Source organism: Alligator mississippiensis, chromosome 2 (genome assembly GCF_030867095.1).
Source record: "Alligator mississippiensis isolate rAllMis1 chromosome 2, rAllMis1, whole genome shotgun sequence".
NCBI classification, from domain to species: domain Eukaryota; kingdom Metazoa; phylum Chordata; order Crocodylia; family Alligatoridae; genus Alligator; species Alligator mississippiensis.
In genome coordinates, this window is record NC_081825.1 from 156,364,544 (window position 1) to 156,391,842 (window position 27,299).

General features: G+C 40.3%; 1 protein-coding gene across 5 annotated transcripts in view; it reads left to right on the forward strand.

Moving 5' to 3' along the window:
- The window catches only part of SMARCAD1 (SWI/SNF-related, matrix-associated actin-dependent regulator of chromatin, subfamily a, containing DEAD/H box 1), an 81,012-nt gene that overhangs the window by 20,021 nt on the left and 33,692 nt on the right, over positions 1–27,299 (forward strand). For 3 of the 5 annotated variants that reach the window (XM_059722327.1, XM_006265264.4, XM_059722326.1), the window contains exons 4-9: positions 7,532–7,697; positions 9,993–10,056; positions 17,470–17,567; positions 19,098–19,187; positions 20,128–20,212; positions 22,312–22,706. In XM_059722327.1, the coding sequence (XP_059578310.1) occupies positions 7,532–7,697; positions 9,993–10,056; positions 17,470–17,567; positions 19,098–19,187; positions 20,128–20,212; positions 22,312–22,706 (898 nt within the window). Of the gene's footprint in view, positions 1–7,531; positions 7,698–9,992; positions 10,057–17,469; positions 17,568–19,097; positions 19,188–20,127; positions 20,213–22,311; positions 22,707–22,977; positions 23,348–27,299 lie in introns of those variants that run through there. The other 2 variants (XM_019488083.2, XM_019488084.2) reach the window with 2 other exon arrangements.

Sequence of the window (27,299 nt, forward strand, 5' to 3'; positions counted from 1 at the left end):
AAGACTTTCCCCTGTGTCTTTGTGGCTTTCCATGCAAACATCAGGTACATGTGGGGATGGAACAGGAGGAAGAACAGCTGTATAGCACATGAGTTGGAGGAATAGGTGCTTGTGGAGAGGGAGGGGAAAAGACAGGTGGTAGAAGGGAGGGGAATACATATAGGGTGATGGAGAGCCAGGAGCTGAAAATGGCAGGAGCAGAGAGGGGAATAATAAGAGTGGTAAAAGCGGAAATCTTAGACCAAAGCAGAAAGGAGAGTAGCAGCCAATGGATATATGTGGTAAAGAGGTTGGGGACGAGAATGGCAGAAGGGTACGTAACCCATTTTCTCCCTCCCCTGGAATAGAGGTTAGACTTCTCTGTTCTATTAATAATCTTAAACTCTAGTAGCATAGAGGTCAGGTGCAGCACCAAAGGTTCCAAGCCTGCAGGTGATTTGTGGGGGTATATATCTGATTTTAAAAAACAACAGTTATTCACTTATACATCACTTGACTTTTAACAAAACAAAATCATGTCAAAACTATCCTAGCTACCAGTGGTTCCATGAGGTCGAGAGGAAAGAACTGTGGTAGGTCTGCAGGTTCCAGTCCTGCTAATATAGCTGACCACAAAGATGCCAAACACTAGGTCATATGGGGAGCGGTGGAGTGAGGGGAGGGAGGGCTTTGGTTGTGGGAGGCAGGGGGAAGAGAGAGCCTATGTATTTATATGGCAGAAAAGTGATATAAAAAAAAAATGTTAAAAGAATATTGCTGAAGTTGTCAAACCAAGCATTCTAAAGTTAGGAAATTTTAGAATTAAAGACTGTCCGGGCAACCTTAATTTGCTCCCATGGGCATATACGTCATGGTAGTCTGGCATTCCATGATTGCATAGTGCGTGTTTCCATAGGACAGCTACCTCCTTCAGTGCACATTGCAGGTTGTATTTTGGAGATCAATCAGAATTGATAGCTAAGGAAGCTACATCTTCTACATTCCTCCTGTTTCATCATTTTCGTCATTGGAATTTTTGTCATTACAAAGAACTGTCTCCTCTATCATTCCCTCCCTGAGCTGTTGCTTTTTAATTCTCCTGTAACCCAGGCTTCCCTCATTCTTCTGCAATTTTCCCTCTCCTTTGTTTCTTTTCCCTACATTGGAATGAGGCTGTATTCTTCTCTGTTCTGCCTGGCTTACAGCAAGGGAACAATGAGAGCACAAGATAATCTGATAGCAGAGAGACAGTTTGGGTATTCAATGTATTGTCAGTTCTTGCCATCAGTAAATACAAGGAGAGTCTTCATTAATATCTCTAGCCTTCTATATCAGGGCTTCTCAAACTTTGTGCTACCTCGACCCCGAGTGCTGGATGGTGGCGGCGGGGGACGGGGAGCTTGCACATGGCAGCTGCCGCCACCATCCACCACTCCGCACCACTGCTTCCCCGCACTGCTGTGCCTACCGTCTGGGAAGTTTGTACCCCCTTTGAAGTTGCTCACAACTCCACAAGGGATTGTGACCCACAGTTTGAGAATCCCTGTTCTATGGGATTAGCTGCCAAATAGTGACTTACTTGTTTGCATAGGCTGAATCAAGATATTTGTCAGAGTGAAATAACTTAGGCCAATTTGGGTGGATTTTTACACAAACCAGGCAAACTTTCCTTGCTTCAGTGTGCAGAGGCAGTAAGCTTTTTAGCAAAACAGTTGAAAAAAATGTATAATGGGGAAAATGTGTTCTTCATTAATTTCATTCTTGTTCTTTGAAATAGTTAAACAATTTTTTGCTGGAACTTACCCAAAAGCTCAGCCTGAGGCTTAATATTTCAGCTTTTCAGTTACTGTGTGGCAAAGATGTATGAAACACCATTTTAAAAAGCTTTGTTTGTTTGTTCATTCATTTGTTACTTATAGTGCCACTGTCTGCTAAACCCAGAATATATTTAGGAAACCCAAACACTTAATGGGTCAGTGTTAATTTAAGATAACTATATTCTGTAGGTTCACCAAGTTCAAATGCTACTTGGGATACTCATATCTTGCTTATAGGCATAAGCACTACTCTCACTGAGGCTGCAGAGCCTTTTTTTATTTTTGTTACAAATTCACAATACCATCCAGAATGCTGTGTGTTCTGGATATGCTCTGCTCTCTCTAAGCATTAATTATACACAGGGATGGATAGTTTATTGGGGGGGAGATAAATTAATCTCTCTTGGTATTTTCTGGTTATTTCCAATGAGCCTGCATACAGCGAGAATCACTTTAAAAAAAAAAAAGAGAGAGAGAGAAAAAAAAAAAAGCAGCATGTGTAGAAACAGAACAATTAAAAATGTCACTGAATAGGACCTGCTTCACAATTGCATGAATCGTAGCTCCAGTAATGAGGTAAGAGTGAATGCCAGCAAGCTGAGGTCCAGGGGAATACTCGAACCTAAGCCTTGTGGTCCTGGGGGCAAAGCGGGTGGGGGCAGGATACCTGTGGCTGGGAAGTTTTTGCTTCTCTGCTTTCCCTGTTTGTCCTGAGCATAAGTTTAACAAGTTTTCAATAGCCTGATGGAAGGCAGATGAGAGCATGCTTGAGTACAGAGTGATTGCACAGCTGGTAGAAAGATAGCCTTTATTGAACAAGCAGTGCAGGAGAGCTTATTGATTTTTTTAAAAGTGCCAACAAAAGGGGCACTAGAGCAGTAGAGCTCTGGCTGTATGCCAGAGTAGCCAGCTGTAGGATTGTAGGGGGTGAAGAGTAATGAAATGTGGGGTGCTTGAGGACCAGCCAAACCTGGGTCACAAACAAGATTGCCAACAATATATAATATTTTACTGACAATCTGCAGACCTTTTATAGACAGCTAAACTGTTATTGACTTTTTTACATAATATAAAGGATGTACAAAGCACAAAAAGACATGTTATTTGTGTAGTTCATAAGCACAAGATGACATTAATCCCATGTCCCCAGAAGCCAGGGACTTAAAAAACAAAACAAAAAAACTAACCCAATACAGGCAGTCTTTGGACTTAGGACACAATTGGTTCCTGAAAATGGCGTCTTAAGTTGAAATGTTGTAACTCGGAACTGATTTTCTCATAAGAAACTATGTTATAAGTAAGGGATTGGTTCCTGAACCAAAGCCTGATACCCTATTTTCACCAAAAATACCACAGAATTTTGTAGTCAATCAATTATAGATGAGTAATATAGCTACATTAATGTATTATATTGTAAATAGCAATCATTGATTTGGAAGGACTTCTTTGAGGTGACTTTGCTCGACTTTTTGAAGGGCTCTTGGCTGGAGTCTTCTCAGGAGTCTTAGCTACAAGTTTTTCTGGAGTCTTGCCTGCTTTCTTAAAGAAAGTGTCCAAGGAAGTTTGGACAGATGTTCTCCAGGGAGATGGGTGACGCAGCAAACTTGTTCGCTGGTGTGGCGTTGCATCAGATCAAGCATTGTAAAGTCGAAACTGATGTCAGAAAGTTGAAACGGTGTCAATTTATAAACGTTGTAAGTCAAGGGCTGCCTGTATCGTTAAATATAGACCTACTGTATCAGCAGAGAAAGTGATCTCTCCCTCCCCGTTGCTGCTGCGCTCGTCTTGCCACAGGGGTCTGGAGGATGTTGGTGGAGTGCTCAGGGACAGGCCCACCCCACAAGGTGGACTGGAGGGAGGGGGGAACATGAGTGCAGACCAGGGACACCCCAAGCCCTTCTCCCTGTGCTTGGCACAAGCTCCTTCCTTGTCAGGCCTACCCTTCCTTGGCTCCCTACCCCTTCCCCTATGCAAGCAAGTGAGGAGGAATCCCATCTCTTGTACCACAGAAGACATGAAGCATTTCCAGAAACACCCAAAGGTCTTGGTGGGCAGCAGCAGGAGGAGCAGAGTTGCCCAACTATCTGTAAATTTTACAGAAATCTATATATTTTTATGGACAAACACTTTTAGTCATGGATGGATGCTCCAGAAACCTGTTAAAAATAATACTTGTTTGAAAGTATACCTGGAAAAACTGTTCCTTGGCCAGATAAAGTTGTTTTCCTAGTGGTATCTTTTTAAAAATAATATATTCGTATAGATACTTTTAACTGAAGTACTGTGAGCAAAAAAACTAAGCTATGGCTCAGGGGTGTCCAACCTTTTTGAATGTGGGGCCGGATCATGAACTTTTTATCACCCAGTGGGCCGGCGAGCCATATTCAAAGGCCTCACAGGAAGTGGTATCATATCAGGAAGTGATGTCATGTGACCTTTGACACCAATGAAGTTGTAGGAAGTAACAATGAAATGGGTCTGGAAATGTGGTTTAAAATCCAAAATAAAAAAATATAAAAGCAACAATGAAATAATACCAAACACTTGACTAAAATAAACACTTTTGCTTCTACTCACTTCTCAATGAATGAAAGAAGCATAATGCAGGCTTGCCCTGGGACACCTGGGTGTACAGCACCAGGTAGAGGAAGCCATGGAGGAGCAGCCAGCTGTTGGCTTCAGCAGCAGCAGTGGGGAGGAGGAGAAGCAGAGCCTCAGGATGCTGCCCGGCTCCGTCGGGGACGAGGAGCCCAATCTTCACACACGACCACGTGCACGCAGCCCAACTCCCTCCTCGCCCCCAGCTCCCCTGGAGGAGGAGGCGGCGGAGGAAGGCGTGAGTGTGATCTTGTGCTTCCTCCTCACGAGTGCACACACGCGTGTGGCACCCCCGCACGGGCTTCTTAGCATCCCACCCGGGGGGACGGCCCCACTGATAGCTGGGCAGCCATGTTTCACACTCGCGTGCTCATCCCCACATCCGTACCACACTGCCCCTTCCCTGCCAATGCAGTGTGGACTGCCCCCGGCATGGGGCTTAAAGGACCCAGCCCGGAACCAGCAAAAAAATAAAAAAGTGGGGAGGGCTTCCTCTGCTGGGGAGGGAGGAGGAGGTAGAGGAAGCGGAGGCAGCGCAGCGAGCCCAGGCCAGCGCTGTGCACTCACACGGGGCAGCGCCCAGGCAGCTCCTGCCTGCAACTTCTCCGTCTGCCACCGGGAAGATGTGCCCTGCAGGTGAGCATGGAGTGGGGCAGGCCCAGGGGCCCCGGGATGATGCCTCCTTCTCCCCAGCCACAGCCCCGAGGGGTAGAGCCAAGTGATTTAGCAAGTGGCGATTTAGCGTGGGGGAAGTTGACCAGAGAGGGTCTGGGGGAGTTTCGTTGCTGCTCCCCTTGCTCCGCGTGTGCCTGGCCGGGCTCTGCTTGCTGCCCATGGTGCTGGCCAGTACAAGCTCTGCCTGGGACTGCCCCACGCTGCACCGATGACCTGCGCTTTTGCTGCCAGCTACTCCTCTTCCCACACGCACCGCGTCAGCAACATCCAGCTGACGCAGTGCATGTGGGAACCGTGTCCCTTCCCCAGCCCTTCAGCAGCCATTAGGAAGCTGCTGAGGGGCTGGGGAAGGGACGAGGGTTGGGAACGAAAGTAAACAGCATTTACTTTCGTTTCCCATCGCAGCACCGCGGGCCACAGAAAATGGCTTGGCGGGCCACAAGGCAGCCTGGAGGCCGTATGTTGGACAAGCCTGATTTAGCTGAATAAGATAATGAGATAGGAGTCTTGTGCGTGGCTGTTTTTTATTGATTAGTACCTGTTCTGTTCTGTAGATATGTATCTTATAATAATGTGTCTGTGAATCCAGTACTTAACTTTGTTTTAATTAGGAATGGGAAAGGTTAAATGATTGTTTAACCGGTAAGCCCAGTGGCAACTGGTTAGCTTATCAGTTATTATTTAGCATGGGAGAAACTTCAAGATTAAAGAAGCCATTGTGCAGAGCACTACCAGTGCGAATTCCCGAGATCCCTACCTATGAGGTTAAAGAGGAAGACATCAAGTGGCCTAATGACTTGTCAATTAAGCAATTAGGTGCTCCTTCACAGGTGCTCCCTCCCTCCCAGATCAGGGATTTACTTGGGCTGTATTGTCTGGGAGCAGCTCCCAGCAGCAGCTCTATCCAAGCTGTTGTGTATCAGCTGGATGTTTAACCAATATAATTAGAGGAGGTTAAAGAGATCATTTTATCCACAATATTTATAGCCCTAGTTTTTAAGTTTTGCTGCATATTAAAAAGTTGCAAATAAAACTTTGTGGTGTTGTTCATATTTTTAATATAGATTTGGTCCCCTGTCCATATGCCCTTTTTTATCTCTGGGACAAATTTTATGTTAATTAGAACTTTTGAGCCTGAAATTCAGATTTGACAATGGCTAATCCAGCTCTGTTTTTGTAACAAAGGACTGATGGTGTCTAGTCGGAGTACTAATAACAGTGATGTCTTAATAGCTGCGTAACAAACACAGTAGATCATCGTTTCCCAACTGGTATGTCAAGGCACACTGGTGTGCCATCAGGCACGTCCAATTGTGCTGCGGCACTTTGGGCTGAAGCCACCCCCCTGCTTGGCTGGCGCCACGCCCCCCACCTGCTGTTACTGCAGACACGCACAGACTAGGGAGCGTGGCTCCAGCCCAAAATGCTGTCCAGCTGGCCAGGCTGCCCCCCCACCACCCCAGTTGGTGTCTGACTGGCCATGCACCACTCCTCCACTCCCACTCCATGTTCAGTGTGCCGTGGTGCTTTTTTATTTAGGTACGTGTGCTGTGGGGAGAAAAAGGTTGAGAAATGCTGCAGTCGATAGGTACAGTAAAAGCTTTGTTATCTGCCACCCATGGGGAATGAGGCGTGCCGGATAACAAAATGTCGGTTAATTGAGAGGCCCAAACAGGCATGGGCTGCTGCTTCTCCCGCTGCATCCGGGGCGTTGCAACCCCTTCCACGGCATCGCTGAATCTCCCGCGGGCCCTGAGGGACAGGGAGGCGGGCCCCGCGCAGCCTGCTGTGCCCCGGGCCTTGGGGGCTCAGCAGCGCAGGCTGCTTTGCCCCGGGCTGTGTGGGCTTGGGGAAACCAGAAGTGCCATGGTGGGCATTTCCAGTTTCACTTTACCTTACAAGCTGGCATGCCGGTTAATGGAACATGCCAGCTTGTACAGTGCCAGTTAACGGAGCTTTCGCTGTAATAGCTTTTCCCTAGATTTTTCCTTCCCTTCACAGTTAGAAATGGGTTTACTGGCATTGTCAAGGTAAGCTTCCGAGAACTATAGCTGTTTTATTTTGTTTTGAGTATGGGATAACATGTAAGATGTGTCCAGGACAGAATTAAAATCTGGCCATGAATAGTACTGAAATCACAAAAGTGACTTGAAAAGAAAGAAACTGGATTTGTGCTGGGGCTTTTTTTCTGCTTTATAATATACAAAGAAGACCTTAAAAAGTCTTTTCTTCTTTAAGAAAGGAAAAAGTGTGGTGCTAAGCTATACTTCCTGTAGTGTTGAGGTTTTGTTTGTTTAAGCAGTCTAGTCTCTTTGAAAGAAATGTAACTGTTCACATATTACTGATGTAAATATAAATTGTCATGCTATATCTTGTTTGTTTTTTGCTGATTATTGTGGTGAAAAATGGATTAAAAAAACAACTGTTTTAACAATCTCTCTCTCTTTTCTGACGTGTGGTAGTTCTGAACAGTCTGACGATGAGCAGCCTCAAGATGAAGTCCCTAATTTGACGTATGCAAATGGTATGGACCAATCGCAAAACATGGAGGAGGAAGACATCATAGATGCTAAGCTCCAAACACTGAAGGAACTCTTTCCACAAAGAAATGACCAGGAATTACTACAAGTAATTAATGGTTTTACTACTTTTTTTTAAGCAATGTCTGTGCCTTCCATGTAAGGAAAAGAATTAGTAAATCTTACTCACAGGAGCTTATCAGCCATTTCTAGTAATCAAAAACTTAGGTATGAGAATCTTAAATCCTACTTCAAAGATTTTTTTGTGGGTGTGGTGTGGGTGTTAACACACATGAGCCAGGCCAGATTATTTTTCTAAACAGATAGCAGAGAGCAGATGTTTAATTCTGCTTAACCCTGTATATTCTAGCAGTGACTAAATGTTTTTGCCCCATTTAAAGGAGATAAAGTAACTCATGTTTAACAGTCATTGGGTGTATACATGCAATTAATTTGGACCAATAAACTCTGGAGCAGTTTGAGCTGGTGTAAACTACTCCCAGGTGCAGAGTCTACATATGCGCTTGGGACAACAGCAATCTGAGCTGGAGCAGAACAGTTTACACCAGGGCCGTTCAGCCCCAGGCTCTGGGTGGCGGCATTAGATGGCAGAGGGGCTAGCTGAGGCACAAGGGTTCTGAAAGCAGGGACCCGTGTGACTAGGCAGCAAGTAGGAGCCTGGCCTCTGGCTGGCTGAGTTGACTGGGCACAATTTATGCCTGCGGTCATCATCTACGCATGTGTTTAATTGTAGTAAATTACTCTGGCCTAAGATAATATTGTCAGGAACAATACTATCTTACTGTGGTGTAAATTAGTTTACTGCAGCCTAATACCATTGCACATATAGATCTAGATGCTTTATTCCACAGTTAATTGGTTAATTGGTCTACTCTACATAAGGTGCACTGACAGCTATAGACTTCTTCTATACAGATAGTCTGAGACTTTGGTCTCAAAGCTTTTTTTCAGTCCTAATCTTTGTTCGACCTTAGCAAACTGAGCTCTAGGCTACAATTTCAGGATCTCCCACTTTACTGGAAGCTTCTGTGTTTGCTCCTGCCTCCTTAACCCAAACTTCTGACTAAACAAAACAAAAAAATGACTGGTCTCAAATTTAAACCCTGCCTTGGGTCTTTATACTGCCATGAAACCCCATCCCTATTTGCTGACTCCCAGCCTCCAGGGTGCATTCCTAGGTCTGTGGCTTCCCCTCTATAGCAGCCCATGCTGGCAGGAGCTCCTCTCCTTCAGGAGTCAAGGGCAGATTGATTCTTTGGCTTAGGAACCAAGGTTTATACCCCGCCCTGAGCTCCACCCCTTCTGGCCATGTACTTTTCTGACCAGACACAGGTATGTCTCTTCAGCTCTGCCAGCAGCCTGCTCTCATTTGCTGCAGTTTGTCCTCCTACTCTGGCCTGTTGGCCTATTGCCATGCAGGTAGCTCTTAAGTCGTTATTTGTAGCCCCTCTAGCTTCCCCTAGGTGCTTACTCTCCTGTAGCTACCCCTTGCTCGGCTGTCTGCATCTGACTGCAGGGCCTTTGTCTGGTGCACTTTTCCTCTTAAGACAACAGGATCCCTTGATTCCTGTTACAGCACCTACTTTTTCTTTTTAACCCCTGTCAGTTAAGTCAATTCAGTCATATCTGCAAATTTTCTTTAATAAATACCTTAACTATTTTTTGGTACTCATGTTAGCTGAGAGTTGCTGTTTTCACTGCATATCAGTGGAGCTGGATTCACTGTCATTACCTGTTTAAAATCTAAGGGGAGGCCCTTCTTTAAAATTATATTTGTAACCGTTGACTTCCTTGTAAGTGCAGCTCTTTGCCAGAAGTCTGTATGGTCAATTAGTTTGCGCTTAAAGATGCTTCTAAAAGAAGGATAGAGAAGAGACAAGAATCTGCTTCCAAGGAAAGCATACGTAAGTTCCTGAAATAGTATATGACATGATCCAGGAAGTCCACTGCTATGAAAGACTTAAGCACAAAATGACAGTAAAATAGTTAAATAGATGGTTCTTCTACACAGTTAAATTGCAGTTAAATTGAATTTTAAGCTTTCATTGATGGGACTGTAACAAGATAAGTATTACTTCTTGGTATTATAAACGTAAAAGTTGATTGCTTGTACATGTAAAGTACAAGGTAAGGAACAAGTCATAGTTACAGTCTCTAAAAGCTTTGTTTCAGTACAATATGTTTAAGCACTTCAAAAGAAAAGTGACATCAGTAATCAGCCTAGCTAATGACTTCATATTATTTGTGCTCTTAAATCTTTCTGTTCATGTTTAAGGAAAAAACAAACAAACAGTAAATTAATAGTTTTTTGTTGCTGTTTACTAGCTTGCTTCTGTTTAGTTTGACTACACCTTGCTAACACTTTTTTGTTTTTAATTCCTAGTTGATAAAGTCAACACACACAATGGATGAAGCAATAGCTGCTGCTTTGACGCACAGTGATGAAGGTATGTAGTAATCTTCACCAAATATGTCTTATTCAGGAAAGAGATTTTTTTTTACCCTCAAGGAAACTTGATGGGGTTTTTTAATTAGAAATTAGTACCTTTCATGCAAAGAGGAAAATATGCAATTATTTCTTTCCTTTCATTCAGTCTGTTTTCAACTTTGCCTATGTTCTTTAGTCTTTTTCTTTGATCACTTAGGATTGCTTTCATTTCATGGCATCCATAAATGGTATACATAATTGCTGGCTTCTCCTTTGTACAGAAACTGCAGGTTGAGTAATTATACAGTAGAGATCTTCTCATCCAGTTTCATAAAACTTTATATCCAGGGGACGTGTGGCTTAGGGAATTGGAATGGCAAGTCTTTTGGCTTTCAAATCCAGGCTATGCTGTATTGACTGCCACTATTTGGGACTAAGCAAGATGTGTGCATGCACGACACTTTAAAGTGGGCTAAATGCTTTTGCACCGCTTTCATGGTGTTGGTGTTTGCATGCTTCAGTGGTGTATTGCTCATTAATTCCAGCCGCTGTAGTAAATTTGGTAGCATAATGTGCCTTAAATGACTTGGGGTGCAGCAAACTAAGACTACTGTGAGGAGTTTTAGTTTGCTGCCCTACTAGTCGTGGAGCGAAGTACTAGGCTTCGTGCAGCTCAAGGGCTCTGCAGGAAGGCAGGAGCCCGTGAAGGCAGGCTCTGGCCAAGAGGAGGCGGGGAAAAAAGTGGCAAACCTGATCTGATTTCCCCTCCCCTCCTCCCAGCCTGCTTGCCTGCCTGAGCTGCACAAGGGCCCGGTGCTTTCCTCTGCAGCTGCAATGCCTCCCCAGACTGCCCAAGCTGGGTGCCTGCAGGCGGGTGCTGCCTGGGGGTGGGGCACTGCTGCTGCAGAGGGAAGCACCAGCACCCCCACTCACAGTCCAGGGACTGCTCTGCCCGCCAGCAGCTCACCCTCCCCTCCCTGCCGCTGGAGGTAAGTTGGTGTGTTTAAAAGGCCCTAAATTGAAGTGGTGTTTTTAAAAACCCACTGCTTCAATTTAGGGGCCCTGTTTTGTCTGCACGCCCTGGATTAGTGGCCTTTTTGAGAGGTGCCCAATGGCATTTATAATAGCTTTGGTAGTCTTGGTATAACACCCAATACAGGTCTGGGAGGAGACAAAAATAACTTCTAGAGGTGATCTCTGGAACATGAAATCATTTTGAGATAGGGTGGAGAAAATTGCTGTGCAGCTATACCACGCGTGAACAGATTTTTGGTTATCTGGACCATCCTTCACTATGGTTATTAATTTTAAAAAAACCCCAAACACTTGAAGCTTTTGTAGTCCAATAACCTGATATTTGGAGACCGAGCATATACAAACTAATTGGTGACTGAAAATGTATTTCAGTGAAACGTGGGTGTCTACACTGGCTTATTGGGACATAACCTAATTTAGCCTTCATGGCTAACCATTGTACAAAACATCTGTTCTTTGGCTAGATGGCAGCTGAAATTTGGGCTCTATCAGGATTGCGTAAACTGGGATTAAAAATCAGTCAGAGTGTTCAGGTATGTTCTTAGTGTGACTAGATGCTCAAAATATTGGTCTTTTCGGTTTCCCTGAACGGAAGTAGGAACAAAAGTGCCTGTTGACAACTTTCTGTCCAAAGCCTCAGGCCATGCTGCTTTTTCTTGTCCCTGGAACAGGTTTGTTGGCTGCTTGGCTGTTTCTCTCCAGGGATCCACACATACACAAACTATCCATCAGAGATCCAGTGATTTATTTAGAGGAGCCAAGGACTGAGGGGTATAGGCTTGGGACTTGGATATGAGACATGTTTACACTATAACAATGAAAAGCAGAGACTTGACTGTTGCTTGCAGATGTTTAAAAAAACAAACCAATCCAAACAAACAAAAACAAACCAAAAATGGCACTTTAAATTGGGTGTGCTCCCACACCAAGGTTAGCACATAACCAGAAGAGGCAGCATGTGTTAGTCGGACCTGGCTCACCCAACATGGGTAAAGTTTGGGCACTTCAGTGGGGCATTTTTGGTGTTTTTATCTAAGAGATGATTGATTCAGCTTTAGTTAAGTGCCAAAAAGCCCCGCTGAAGTGCCTGATCTGTACAGTCACTCCAGAGCTGGGTCAAAGTAATAGGATGTTGCTTCCAGTAAGGCAGCTTTTTTAACATCTGCAAGCAGCTGACATGTCCCTATAGTACTATAACTTGCTTGAATAGTGTGGAATAACCTCAGGAAAAATCAAGGGTTAAATTACACCGTAGGTGTCACCATAATAACTATCCTGTGGCAACTGTTTATTCAATGCAAAAACACTTACCTGCTTCTCTACTACCTGGTGTTCAAGGGAGTTTAAGGGCTATAAATGAGTAGATACTTATGGCAGACTTGGTAAGAACTGCATCTCTGTCCACTCTAAAGCCTTATGAAATTACATTGGTGTAGAGAACTATTGTGTATTATACCAGCATAAATGCATCATGTGTTGCAGTCTTCGAAAGTTGCTGCACTCGCTCACTCATGACTCTCCCCTGATCTGTGCATGCCAAATTACAAGGGGTCATGTAGCTGCTTGCTGTTACAGCATTACTAATGCTGCTAGTTCTCCATGATTTTGAGCCCAGAAACTAGAACCCAAACTACTTATTTTGAAGAGCTGAGCAGACAGTAGTGTAGGTGGGAAGTTGGGTTTTGAGGAACAGCTGATGGGTTCAGAAATGGTATGCACAAAAAAGCAAGCTGTGGGCACATCCCAGATGGTAACTGTTATATTTTTTGGCATTTTCCATATGTGGAGTAGAAGCGAGGGAGTGGAACATGGCTTCATGGTGGTGATTCCTAGCCCATTCGCAGGTAGTGTGTGTCCCAAATACTGTATCTAATTTTGTTTCTCCAGAAAACTCATACTTCGTAATTTTTTTAAAAATGGAATCCTTATCTCATCCTCCATAAAATGGTATTTGTGATCTTGGTAATTGCAGGATAGAACTTGAAGATATGCCTGGTGATAGGCTACGTATTTAAAAAAAAAAACAAAAAAACCCCCAAACAATTTCAAGAAGTAAGTGGAAAATTAGATTAGATTAAATGAGGTTCATTATTGGTATTGAAATGATTAGAATTCTAAGTTTGTTCTGCTGTTTTACAAACATTAATATATTTGCTTTGAACTCTATGGCAAGTTTGATTTCTGGTGCCCAGGCTTTGTCTTTTGACCTTTTTTGCATTTTATTTAAAAATGCAGTTTCATGTCCTTAAATAGAAACTCCCAAAACAGGAGCTTTAGGCAGGAAAATTCTGACAAATTACAACTCTTTCTTTATTTAAAAGATTTAGTTAGGCAGGAGTAAGCATGTCTGAATGTAATGGCATAAATCTTCTGACTCTGGACATGTTTAAAAGTGGAGGTATCTCTAAACACCTGCCTTCCTGCTTCAACATATGGAGATATTTTCTTTTTGTCAGAAATTAGTTGACTGAAAGGAGGGCTGGATAAAAATGAGCAGACTTACTTTGTGGAATAATGGATTAGTTGAAGTGAGTGATGGTACTGATTACTTCTTTTGCTAGCTTTACCTAGGTATATTGCTACCTACAAAGTATTTATGCCCAGAAATGGAGACCTTGCCACTTCCTTAATTTTAAACAATTATAAATTAGCATGTGCTACTTCCTTTGATACTAAAATGACATGTGAAATACTAAAACTGTATGTTTTCAAACTCTGAGTTAATGGAGTAATTATATTGTTTGAGTACTATTATTTCACCCTGTCTTTCAGGCCTGAGCAAATTTAACAATGAACAATGGTATAAATAGAGCTAAGCCGCCTCCTTCCCCTACCCCCCTCCTCCCCCTCCTCCCCTTAGGGAGTTAATCTGTTGGTATTTGACTAAACTTTGTTTTAGACTGATTAGTGTTAGTTAGCTACTGGTAACATTTGCCAGTGTGAGTTGTAGTTTTCTGCTGAAGTTAAAAAACTAATAGACCTGCTAGATTTCTTTTCGTATAGCTAAAGTACCACATGAATCTTTCCAATGGTCTCCATTTTCAGAGCAAAGGAAGCACCCAAGATTATACTGTAAGGAGTAATCCTTCTTTGCCAGGGGGTGAACTATATTGTTTTTCTTTTTTAATTTTGTCACTCAGTAACCATATTTAAGCTGTAATTACTTAAACAAAACAGAATACTTAAACTGTGTTTTTTTTCCTGGTTTCCTAGCAGTCTTAACACCTGCAAATATTTAAATGTTAATGTGAAAGGGTTTTTCCAAGATGCTTCATGTCCAGCAGCAGGTACAGCAAGTTTTTCTACTTTAGGAATTGTAGCCAGGTCATCTAAATACTTAGTTAGCCTGGAACATAAGGGAGCAATTCTAGTTTCCTAGGATATTTATAATATTTAACTAATATATTTGTAACTATAGGGAGAAATGCATTAACTCAGTATAGTAACTCATGCCACCAGCTTCCCCACTGCCTGCAGACTTGCAGCGATGGGAGGGAGGAATTAAAGATGACCCTCCAATAATTAGAGTCTATACATGAAAGATTATAACAAACTTATAAATTGTCCATGTATAGACTCTAATTATTGGGACAGGATCATCTTAAATTCAGGGTCATCTTAAATTTGAGTAAATATGATGGTAAACTCAGAATACAAAATTGGTACATTATATTGCCCATTTTGTTTTGCGTCTCAAACGTAACTGGGAGGACTTGGTAACGTGCATTTACAGTAAGTTGGAGATTGCTAAGGTAAGGAAATACAGGAGACACTGACTTACAGGTTTTTGCAAAAACTTAACTGAGAATTTGAATTGTAGCGGTGAACCTTCTGTAGTTCAGGTCTCAAATAATTAGATTCTTCTTTAGTTAACTTTTTTTATCCACTACAAATAAAAGAGAGAGAGAACACGTACCGTTACAAACACTAAACTATCAGTAGTTATCGCTAAGTAAATAATAGTACAGTGGACTACTGGAGAAGGTTTTTACTTCTTATTTACTTTTGCATTCCAAGTTGCAAAAACCATCAGGACTGAACTTATTATCTAAGTAGAAGTCAAATTTTATGAACAAGCATATTATCCTATTGCTGTTTTACCTGGCTTGACATGGTATTTATGAATAATTAGGCTATATTTGAGAAATGATGTTAAATTATTTTATCATAAATTGTGTATGCCTAGTCATTGACAAGAGATGATGTCATGATGAGCAGTTACAGAGTAGTGTCAGAGATGGTGTTATTAGGATTTGAAGCCTGCCATAACACTTGACTGCTATCTCTGAAAGAGACTTAAAAATTTTTGTCTTGGTTTGCGCATTTCACAAATTTGAGTACAGTCATAAAATCATAGAAAGTTAGGGTTGGACGGGACCTCAGGAGGTCATCTAGTCCAACCTCCTGCTCAAAGCATCCCCAACTGGATCATCCCAGCCAAAGCTTTGTCTAGCCGGGTTTTGAAAACCTCCAAGGATAGAGCTTCCACCACCTCTGGGTAACCTGTTCCAGTGTTTTACTACCCTCCTAGTGAGAAAATTCTTCCTATTATCTAACCTAAACTTCCCTTGCTGCAACTTGAGAGCATTGTTCCTTGTTCTGTCATCTGCCACCACTGAGAACAGCCTAGCTCCATCCTCTTTCAAAACCCCCTTCAGGTAGTTGAAGGCTGCAATTAAATCTCCTCTCAGTCTCCTTGGTTACCTCAGTCTTTCCTCATAAGTCATGTCCCCCAGCCCCCTAACCATTTTTGTTGCCTTCCGCTGGACTCTCCAATTTGTCCACATCCTTTTTGTAGCGGGGGGGCCCAAAACTGGACACAGTACTCCAGATGTGGCCTCACCAGTGCTAAATAGAGGGGAATAATCACTTCCCTTGACCTACTGACAACACTCCTACCAATGCAGCCCAGTATGCCATTAGCCTTCCTGGTTCATATTCAGCGTATTGTCCACTGTAACCCCCAGGTCCTTTTCTGCAGAGTTGCTACCCAACCAGTCAGCCCCCAGCCTGTACTGGTGCACGGGATTGTTCTGTCCTAATTGCAGGACTTTGCACTTGTCCTTGTTGAACCTTAAGAGATTTCTTTTGACCCAGCCCTCCAATTTGTCTAGTTCACTGAATCCTAGCCCTACCCTCCAGCGTATCTACTACACCCCCAGCTTGGTGTCATCTGCAGACTTGCTGAGGGTGCAGTCTGCCATTTTCCAGGTCATTGATGAAGACATTGAACAAAACTGGTCCCAAGACCGACCCCTGGGTTACTCCACTTGACACCGACTGCCAACTAGACTTCGAATCATTGATTACTACTGTCTGAGCTCTGCTCCAGCCAGTTTTCTATCCACCCTGCAGTCCATTCATCCAACCCATACTTCCTTAGCTTGCCTGCTGGAATGTCAGCTTCACAGTTAGCTTCAGAGTTGCTCCTGCACTTAGGATATGTGGCCATTGTAGGCTTCAGTGATAGTGTATGGTGATAGTTGAACCAGCCTTGATAATGGAAGCAGTCAGGCTTGGCAGCATGGAGCCCAACATGAACTAATTTTCATGCCACTGAGAAGTAGAGTAAAAGAGCTTTGTGCTGTTGAAACTACACTGTCTTGAACACCCAAGCTGGCTCAGTTATTTGGCACTACAGTCAAGTTTTCAGTGTAGACTCGCTTAAAGCTGGGGTCTGATCTGTATGCTTTCTAGTCAGTGAAACTGTTCATTGTATAGTTAGGTATGCACATGAAGTTTTGCAGGATCAGCCTTTCATGTGGCAGCAGATGGGAGGAAAATATTATTTACATAGGAAAATGTGTTTAAACATACAATTCCTAGAAGAAATGTGGGGACAAGAGTAGTAACTGAAAATTTCAACTTGCTTTTTGCAATTGCCAAATTTTCTATTTGGCTGTACCATATTTTTCAATGAATGTGAATTAATGGAGCCCATGAGCATCTGGAAAAAGGTAGTTGTTTTTGGTTTTGTTTTTTGAATCTGGATAATTTTCCAAAACAATCGTACGAAAACTATATTGTACAATTTAGCGCTGTTTTAGTTTTAAATAGAGATTTGGTGACTGTTCTACCAACTGTGTCACTAGGATAGTTACAGTGTTGTAAAATTAAAATGACCCCTTCAGTACTTATGTTAAGGATAGAGGGGGGGTTCCGCTTTTTTTCCCCAGTACTTCTTTATAAAACCTGCTTCTGGTCTTAAGAAAGTAATTGGTTCCTCTAACGTATAAAAAAGTTGTCTCTTTTGTTAAAATCTAGTATCTTGAAAAATTTGCATGCTTGACAGCTATTTTAATGTTAATGCGAGTGATTCTGCAACTTGGAGGTAATTTCATATTGTTTTTTGTTCTTACTGAATTTTGCTTTCTTTATTATTCATTTATCTTTAAAGCTGCTTCCCGAAAAAGAAAACTAGAACAGTCTCCTAGAGAAAATTCAGATGATGACGACAATGATGACCAAATTGCAAAAAAGCAAAAAGCTGACTCTGTAAGTGTTATTCTTTCTCTTGTGCAGCCACCTGAATGTCCTGACTTCTAGGGCACCATGCCAGGAAACTCTGTGTGTGGCAGGGAAAAATAGCAAGGACAGTAAGGATCTATTTATTTATTTATTTATTAAAAAGGGATAGATCCTTACTGTCCTTGCCATTTCTAAAAGATCCCTGCTTTTTCCTTCAAACCTACAGGGCCCATGTCTGGATAGTTTTTTATCAGGATTTGACATAATTTAATTGTGCTTTAACACTATATTCTGTTTATTAAGTATTTTAATTTCAATCCTGTCTGCCTCCTTTTTCCCATCAGAAGAGTTCTGTCCAAAGCCATGTATCTTATTCTTAAAACATTACATTAAAAAAAAAAAGTGTGCTTTATTTATATAGGCAGACAAGGTTTCTTGGGTGAATTTGATATCTTTTATTAGACCAACCCAAATGGTTGGAGAATAGTTATTAAGCAAGCTTTCAGGTTCAAAAACCCCTTCGTCAGGCTAAGGACGCTGCAGCAGTTGCTGCGTGCTCTTCCTGGATGGAATGAAAAGTAAAGAAGCCAGGGGCTGGGCTAGGCTGGGGAGTCAGTTGCCAGGCAGATTGTAATGTATCAAAAATCCAATGTCTATGTTTAGTCCATGATCTCTAGTATCCAGCAGGTTGATGAAATGGAGCTCGTAGGCTCGTCTCTGGGATGTGTTGTGTAAATTTCCCTTGAGGATCAGGACTGAGAGATTGGACAGAGAGTGGCCCTCCTGTGAGAAATGTGCCCCCACCGGTAATTGGGTGTTTCTGTCTTTGATGGATTTCCGGTATGCATTCATTGTGGTGCGCAGTTGTTGTCTGGTCTCTCCTACATATCTTCCATCAGGGCATTTGGTGCATTGGATGAGGTATACTACATTTCTGGAGGTGCAGCTGTATGATCCTGGGATGCTGATGGCTCTGTTGTGGGGTGTAGTAATAGTGGAGGTAGTGGAGATGTGGGGGCAGGTTTTGCATTTCTTGTCATGGCACAGTCTGGATCCTTTTGGTGTGTTCTGGGCTTGAGGAAGTTTGCTTCTGGTGATGAGGTTGGCGAGGTTTGGTGCTTGTCTGAAGGCTAGGATGGGTGGCTCTGGGAAGATTTTTTTAAGAATAGGGTCTTTTTCTAATATGGATTGCAATTTTTTGAGGATTTATTTATATACAATCACAACATTTCCAAGCTACTCAAGATCAATTACGTTTTAGACAGCATCCCAAAATTTTGTTACTGGATTAAAATATTTTTCCTTCAGAATTCTAAGTACTACTTACTGCCTTGGGAAATTTTGTCATATTTTGAGTTAGATGTAAAGGAAGAAAGTAGTGATTTATCTGATTTTTGCAGTCAAATTATTTTTCAGGTTACTTTTACTGCTTAAAGAAAGACTGTTTAGATGTAAGCACTGCCTGGTGTCGACACCCCGCCCTGACCTGTTTCTGTAATAGTATTTTGCATTAAGTGGAATCAAGGCCAAAATAACTTCATTTTTTCTGAACCATAGCAGGAAGGGTCAGCATCTCAAAAAGAATGGGAAAAACAAGAAACTCTTGTAAAGAAACTGCAAAATGAATTCCCTGGTTTGGATAAAAAGGTAAGCTAGTATGTGCTTTTTTGGGGCGAATCTCCACTGACGTAACAGGTGTATAGTGTCAAATTTTGGCTACTGGGGTAAAGGAATTTTAGTGATATGAAGCCAGTTAAATGGCCACAGTACATGCACTGTTGCTTGAGAGAGGACATATGGCAGGGAACTTCATATTCTTGGAATGACTTTAAACTGTGGGGAGTTGGGTGTAATTTAAAATGACTAGAACTCTTTGGTCCACACGCTGGTCTTGCATTGACCATAGTTTGACCAAAACAGAACATTTGATCTGCTGTGTGACTGCATGTGAGAATAGTTCATCTATGTTAACTTATTTTTCCTTGGAGAATATTTGCTTTGGTTTTAGAATTAAACACACTTTAATAAAATGACGTTGTCTTGTCTTGCTCAAAAACAAATTGTCAAGTAGATTAATGGGAAGAACTTAAGTTTTTATATCATTAGGTGAAATAACTCGCCTAATAACTGGACACTTCAATATTTTTTTAAAATGTTATAGTGTAAAAGTGGAAAGAGAACTATGTCACTGGTTGGGACGATAATACATACTCAGTTGTTTATTTTGTGATATTCTAAACCTTGGATATATTTCTTCCTTGCATTTTCTACTGGCAGCGTAATTCCTTTAATTAGAAGACTTGCATTTTAAATGGTAGAAAAGATAAGTGTGGCCTTGAACGCATACCTAGTATATAATATAATGATGCATCCAGTGCAAAGTATATGGATTAACCAAGGCCTTTTTCTTTTACTCACTCCACAAGTACATGTTTTTCTTCTGACTCCTATATAGGCTATATTTGTCTAGTGTGATTGCTGTTTAAGCATTTGGTGTTTAAACATGCCCTGACATCAGTTATTTTATACTTAATTGTGAAAAGAGAATTTATGTTATGGTGTTATGAAACAAATGTTGTTTTACTAGGAACTGAGAGATGTACTTCAAGAACATAATTGGGTATTTCATGAAGCACTGGAAGCCTTAAAAGTATTTGCAGAAGACCAAGAGGGTAAAGACAGATTTACAATCCATTTTATTTTATGATACAAAGAAGTCTTGAGGTATAAATCTTTTCCAGTGTCAGGTGTGACAGTCCTGACAGTGGTGTCTTAAAAGTAGCGGGAACATCTGAAATTAGTGTTTAAGGGAAAAATAAAGGAAAAGGTAACAAAGGAAGTTATTTAATTTTAAGAAAAGAAAGTAAAACAACCTGAGTGTCCATCCTTTTAACGGAATATTTTACTTTTCTAATTGAAGTGGGGGTAGGTGTGTATTTTCTCACCAAACGTTCTTGTCATTTTAAAGGTGTTATTAGTTCTACTTTATTCTGAAAGCAGTTCTGAAATATGTAGATGGTGTTTAAGTTGGGAGGAAGATGCCTGTTACCCTTTTAAATAAAAGAGAAAGATAAGCCTTGATTTCCTTCCCCCCCTCCCCCCCCGCCTCTTCCCCTCCACCCCAAATTAAGTACTTTATAAATTGCTCATAAGACAATGAACAAGCATTAAAAGCAACTAAAGTAAATCAGTTTATCCTACTACAGCATTCTTTTAGTATAGGAGTAATATACAGAAAGCATTAAGACTGAAAAATGCAAATAATATCAGTGTTTAATTGAATACTTAGTATACTAAATTAGATAAAAATAAGTCTAATTTCTCCATTGATTAAATCTGTAATCCATTACAAATGAAGTGCTTTGTTACATATTGTATTACTGCTAAGTGGTCCCAGTCAAACTGGCTATATTATAGTAACCTGGAGACTTAGCTTCTGCTTCAAATAACTTAATGCATCAAATTCCTTAATTAAAATCTAATTTTCAATAATTGACTTTTTAAGTTTTGTTTTTTCCTTCCCCAGAAATCACCAGGGTAAAGTAATACCTTTAATTTCATCCCTTTTATGGATATGAGAGTGCCATTGTATTGATATTGACTGAAAGATAGCTGCCTTTTCTTCTGGATGTTGGATTTGGTGGGAGCAGAGCTAGGAAAAGAAAAAGCATCAGACTGTTGGTAGTCTAAAAATATTTTTAGTTGAGTTGAGCTCAAAGGAATATTATTTCTCAAAAAAGGACTTGCTCCCACTTTCTTTCTTTAAAAAAGAAAGCTGCAGTATTTGTAAAGCAGGGTTTTTCAACCTTTTTTCGTTGCTGTACCCCCGGCAACCAGTCCAGAAGCATGGAGTCCCCTGGCTGGTCGGTGGGGTGGGAGAGGCCCCTGGCAGCTGATTGAGGAACAGGCATGGAGAGGAGGTAGGAAAACCAGCAGCAAAACTGGGAGCGCCCCCCACTTTGCTCCGCTGCTGCGTACCCCCTGGGAGCCTCCCAAGTACCCCCAGGGGTACACGTGCCCCTAGTTGACACCCCTGTTGTAAAGCATTAGGATTATTTAAAGAAATCAAAAGTTTGTAATTGAACTAAACATCTTGACGCTTAGCATAAAAATTCTGGAGATATTGTTCCTCTGACTTCTTAAACAGGTACCTGCTTTTGTTGTCCCACCCGTAATAACTGCTTTGAGATGCAGCAAATTGAAACTCGAATCATGCTTTCTGTGGTGAAAGCCACACAGTAAACCAGGCTGGTTTCGTTTTTTGCCACCATAAATGGTTTTGGGAGGGAAACGCTTTGATTTAAACCAAACTTATGCTAAAATGCTTAGACTGTTGTGTGCTTTAACACCTGTGAGATTTCAGCAAACTTGTTATGTTATAGTTTTGACCTCTTGATGCAGTTCATTAAACTACTGTGCTTCTGACCTGGTTTAATTTCTGCTATTTATGGATAACATAATTTAGACAATATTCTGAATTTATATTAATATAGTGAAAGCACGTGTTGGTTAGAATTCTGTTTTTATTGTTATTGATAGTTTTGTACTCATTATACTAGTTATGACATCTAGTACAAGGATCAAGTTCTTGATGTTCCTTACAAAAACTAACTATGGGGCAAGCCAAAATTTGTTCCGTGCTAGATGTAAAGAAAAGTGTTGACCCTTGCATAAATATTTATTTTGAAAAGCAACTGTTCTTAAGCATTTTTGTTTTTACTTGGTACATTTTAACTTGATAATTACTTTTTTTTCTACGTTGCATACACAGATGCACAAAATCCTTCCATAAGTGAAGTTTCTAATTGGAATGAAGTCTCCACAAATAGCAAAAATGATCAGAACAGTGCAAAGGTGAAGATGAAACAGAAATCTTCTACAAAAACTCAGAATGGCTTTAGGAAAAAAGATAAAGGCAAAAAAGGCATTTGGAGTACTAAAAGAGAAATGGAAGATTCAGAATACGAGTCAGCCTCAGAAGGTGGTAGCTCCCTTGATGAGGACTACAGCAGTGGTGATGAAGTGATGGAGGATGGCTGTACAACTAAAATACTTAACTTCCTGCAAGATGCTTCACTGGGTGAACTCACTTGGATCCCTCAGTGTTCTCAGAAAAAGGCTCAGAAGATAATAGAGCTCCGGCCCTTTAATAGCTGGGAAGCTCTGGTAAGTCTGCATTCTTTTTTTTTAATATCCCCAGTATGTTTATAGTCAAGGTGCCTTCATTCTAGGGAGGCATAGATAGGTGGCCTTATCCTGATTAGGCTAAAACACTATATTCATTTTAAGCCAATAGCATTTCAAATAGTGTCATATGACCTAATTTTGAATGAATTAAGGGGTGATTTTCTTGAAAAACCCAAGCTGATTGGCTGACAACACTGTCACTCACTCTTTAGCACAGAAACTTGGTTCATTTCACAGCAGAAGAAGAAATTAGAGCTTTCATTTAGGAAGGAGTTGTTTGCTAGCCTGTTCTGATCTGTGTTAGCTGAAAAACCATGCAGAAGGCAAGAATGTGGCAGAACTCTTACTGCAGTTACTTTTTAAGAGCTGCAGCAACTTCCAGGGTAGCTCCATGATTGAAGATGCCAGCATGGATATTTTAAGCTTCACCATAGGAGAAGCAATTCTTCTCATCTGTTTTCTTTTAATATTGCAACTCAGTCTTTAGCATGGTTTTGCTGGCTAAGCAGTGCGGCCATTTTATGGAATGTAGGAAGCAGCTGTTTTGTAATAATAATTTAAAAAGCGCATCAAGATGGCTAAAAGAGAGTCTGTAACAGAAGGGGAATTATTATCCACTGGTAAGTAAACTATGTATGTACCCTTAGTGGGGCTTTATTTTCCAATATTTTTTTTATAGCATGTCTGTTTTCTTCAATTTTTTTTTTTGTGCGTTTCATCAAAGTGAAAAGCATCAAACCTGATCTGAGCACTACTGTGATAGGAAATTCAGTGTACTCAGGGAAGAAATGTGGATTTTAGACTCGTTTGACTGCCTGGGCTTCTACAACAATAAAGCTTACAGGCCATTTAAAAAATATATATATTTATATTTATATTTTTTGATCAAGTATCCTTTTCTTGGAAAAGGATGTGCCTTGTCCTAATGAGCTTTCTTTTAATATGTAGGTATATATAATTGTCTTGAACTTTTGTAATATAATGTTAAACGTTCGGTACTTTGTGAGCAAAATGTTGTACCTTACAACAGTAAGTAATCTAGATCGGGTTTTAAAGAAAAAACAGCATATATTGCTGGAAAAAAAAGTTTGAAAAATAGTGCAAATATGCTGCAGAAGAAATCCGTTTTGCCTGAAGCCTTTGGCTTCTTAAAGAACATCTGTCATAAACCAGTTCCTTTTCAAACTTGTTGGGCTTTGCCTGAGCTTAATTCTTTGCAGAAGTATTTGCTAAGGGGCTGTTCTTCTCCCTTCTATTTGCTAAAATATTTGAACACAATCAAGTTGTATGGGCCTGTTTAGATTCAAAATCTTTCCTTCATAAAGGTTGCTTTTGTCAGTACAGACATGTTATTTAGCTGCTGTCACTACATGCCCAGAGTGTAACTAATATACCACAAAATACAGTTCTTAGCAGATGTTTAATACAGAGGTAGTTTTAATTGGTTTTAAAAGATCAGTATACAGTATAACCCAACATTTTTCCTATAAGTTATACCAATTTAATAACAATTTAGGTTTTGTACTATACTAACTGTATATAAGATTTACCTTCATATTTCTCTCCCCCCCCCCTCCCCTTGCCTTTCCCCCCAGTAACTTAATAAAGAACTAAAAGCATCTGTCCTTGTCCAGTGTAGAAAGCACCTTGGAATCCAGGGCCAACAAGATTAAGAGCTCACAGTATGTCATAAAGTATCCTGAAATTGTGTTTTATAAAAACAAACAAACAATCTTCATAACTTTGGAATCTGGATAGACTTATATTTTGGTCACTTAGTAGTAGTGATTGTTGTATAGTAAGAATAGATGGAAAAGTTAGTCAGTTTCCAGAAAATTCTTTTAAGAGTTTGTTCTGAGAACAAGTCCCAGCTCTAAAATGATATTTTTTCCCCCTTGTGAACAGCCACAATCTTGATACCGTTGTATTAGGCAGTTGTCTTCTGTGCAGTATAAGATTAAGGAACATATTGTGTTGACTCTTAAGAATATTTTTCAGTTAATTAAAGGTGAGTCTTGAAGCCTGATTGAGGCACACTGTACAATTGTCTCTTGATGAAAATGCGGGGATCTTAAGTAGTTAATGAAAAATGCACAGTAAGAAATAAATCTGGTCTTCATTAACAGCAACATATAGTTACAGTAGCACAGATGAGAAGTGACTCAGATAAATAATAATAATAATAATGGGTGGGGGCAAGTTTCTGGTCACAAAAATGGCTTGCTGTGGAAATTTTTCAAATGTGAACGCTAATTAAATTATATCTTCAGGACTTCTTTTGAAATGCACATTCATTACTTGATAATATGGGTATGTTGAGCAGTACTTTCTTTCAAATAATATCTAGTCTAGATGCAGCCTGCCTATTTCCTGGATACTTTAGATACTTAATGTATTTAATGGTTACACACTAATATGAACATAACAAACTATTGACCAGTCAAAGGTATTGGGACATAGGTTTTCAAAACTGGGTGGGTGGTTATGTCACTACTCATAATTTTTGCTGTGTGAAATTATTGTATTCTTTAGTTACAGGAATTGCAGGATTTTTAAGTCCATTTTTATTTTTTATTTTATTTTCCTGTTGTAAAGTTTTGAGGGGTAATTGAATTTTTAAATTTGCATTATACCTGTTAATTTTGAATTCTACTCTGTTCAGTTTTGTTGCTTGCTTGTTTTATTCAAACCTTTTTATGGATCAGTTTAAAGCATAACAAAACAAATTACAGTCATTTATTTTAACTATTAATTTGGCTGCTAGCTCTGCAACTTGCAGAAATTGTGCCATTTACTCTCCAAATTCTATATTTGCAAATATTGTCGTCTTTCTATTAGTTTTTTATAGCTGTTTCAGACTTTATCTGAATAATATGTGCTACAAGCTCACATGGTTTTTACACAACTATACAAGCATAATATCCACTGTTCTTTATTTTTTCATTCCAGTCATTTTGAGCGTTGCCTTTTGCCAGTCTGTCACCAATTTGTTTTTATTTCTTTTACAAAATACTGTTGTGCCATTTTGCTAGCTGTGCCAGTAGACTCGTTCTATTTCTATAGAATACGAAAGCTGCAGTCTTAACATTAAACGATAAAAGGTACAGCTAAATTCAGGGTTATTTTTAAGGCACCTCTGTGCTCTCCCAAAACTTGGTTCCTCTGTGGGTTGAAGTAGTATGCTGTACAACATTGCCGTGGAAGCCTAAGTTGACATAGCATCCTGGGGTTGTCTTCCACGCTACGACCTTTAGTGATCCCATCTCACTCCATCATGCACCTACCAGCCCCACATCTGATATGTTACTCTGTATATGAGGCCCACCTTAGGACTGTCTTTTGCAAATACTGGTGGAGGAGGAATTTTTTTTCCAGCTAGAAATTTCCCCTTCATTTTATTTTTACTCTTATCCTTCTACTTCGAATAAAATTTGGTCATGCTGAAGGTTAGGAATTCCTCATATCTTTAGCCCTCCCTTGAGCAGAGCCTTATGATACCTTTATACTTTCAGGGAACCTTAATTTGTAGTCCATTTGCATCCTTTTAAGGAAAGGAAGCTATTAAAACTAACATGGATAGGACAATTTCTTGCATGAGCATAAATCATAGGCTGGCAAGACCAAATCTCAAGATGTCTGTATACGTTTGTTCCTGTGGAGTCTTATAATATTATTCATTTTTTTTATAAGTGCTATTTTTAATGGGAGGGAGGTTGAAAAATAACTCTCTAAAGCAAAATTGCTAAGAAGTTTCATCAACTTAAATGAGAGTGACTGTATTTGGAAATTTACAAAATATTCTTAGGCAAGATTTTTCTAACCCCATTTATGGAATTTTTAATGAAATTCATTTTAGTATATGTATAACACATCATGTTTTAATAATCAATAGTTAAACACAATTTTAATTTTTTACTGTACAAGAACAGATTTAGTGAATATGAAGATATGCTCAGCTGATCCATGTAGCCCATGGTCTTACCATCTTTTATCTCTCTTCAACCCAGTCAGTATTCCCAAAGTCCTTGATGTTTTTGTTCTCTGTTCTGAATTTAACATTGGGGTCAATCCCACAAATACCTAGCATAATATTTGTTACCAAGAGTAGTTTTCCCTAGATGTGTGACTACTGATTGAACTGGACATTAAACTGCAGTAAATATAGGATCAGCCCCTATGCTATAGTGGTCTTAGAAGGACTCTGTCCTTATAAGTATTAATACATATCTCTGCTTTGTGCAGGAGAATTCTCATGACTACTTCTGTTGATTTGGAACCTTTTGATTAATTTCAACAAGAAATTTGACAGACATTTAAGATGGAAGTAAAAAAAACTGGACAAATAATTATCAGTTAACATTGCTTAACACTTCCTGTTACATGCATATTTTCCATTTGCATGCAACTTGACCAAATTTGGACCATTTAAGCCAACATTTTCTAAGCCAGGTGTGTGTCTTAGGCCAGGTTTGTTTTTGTTTTTGTAGTTTCAGTCAAAATGGCTTGAAGCTAGGGAAGAATATATTGTTTTACACATGTGGAGGGACAAATATAAAAGTCATCTTATAAAGC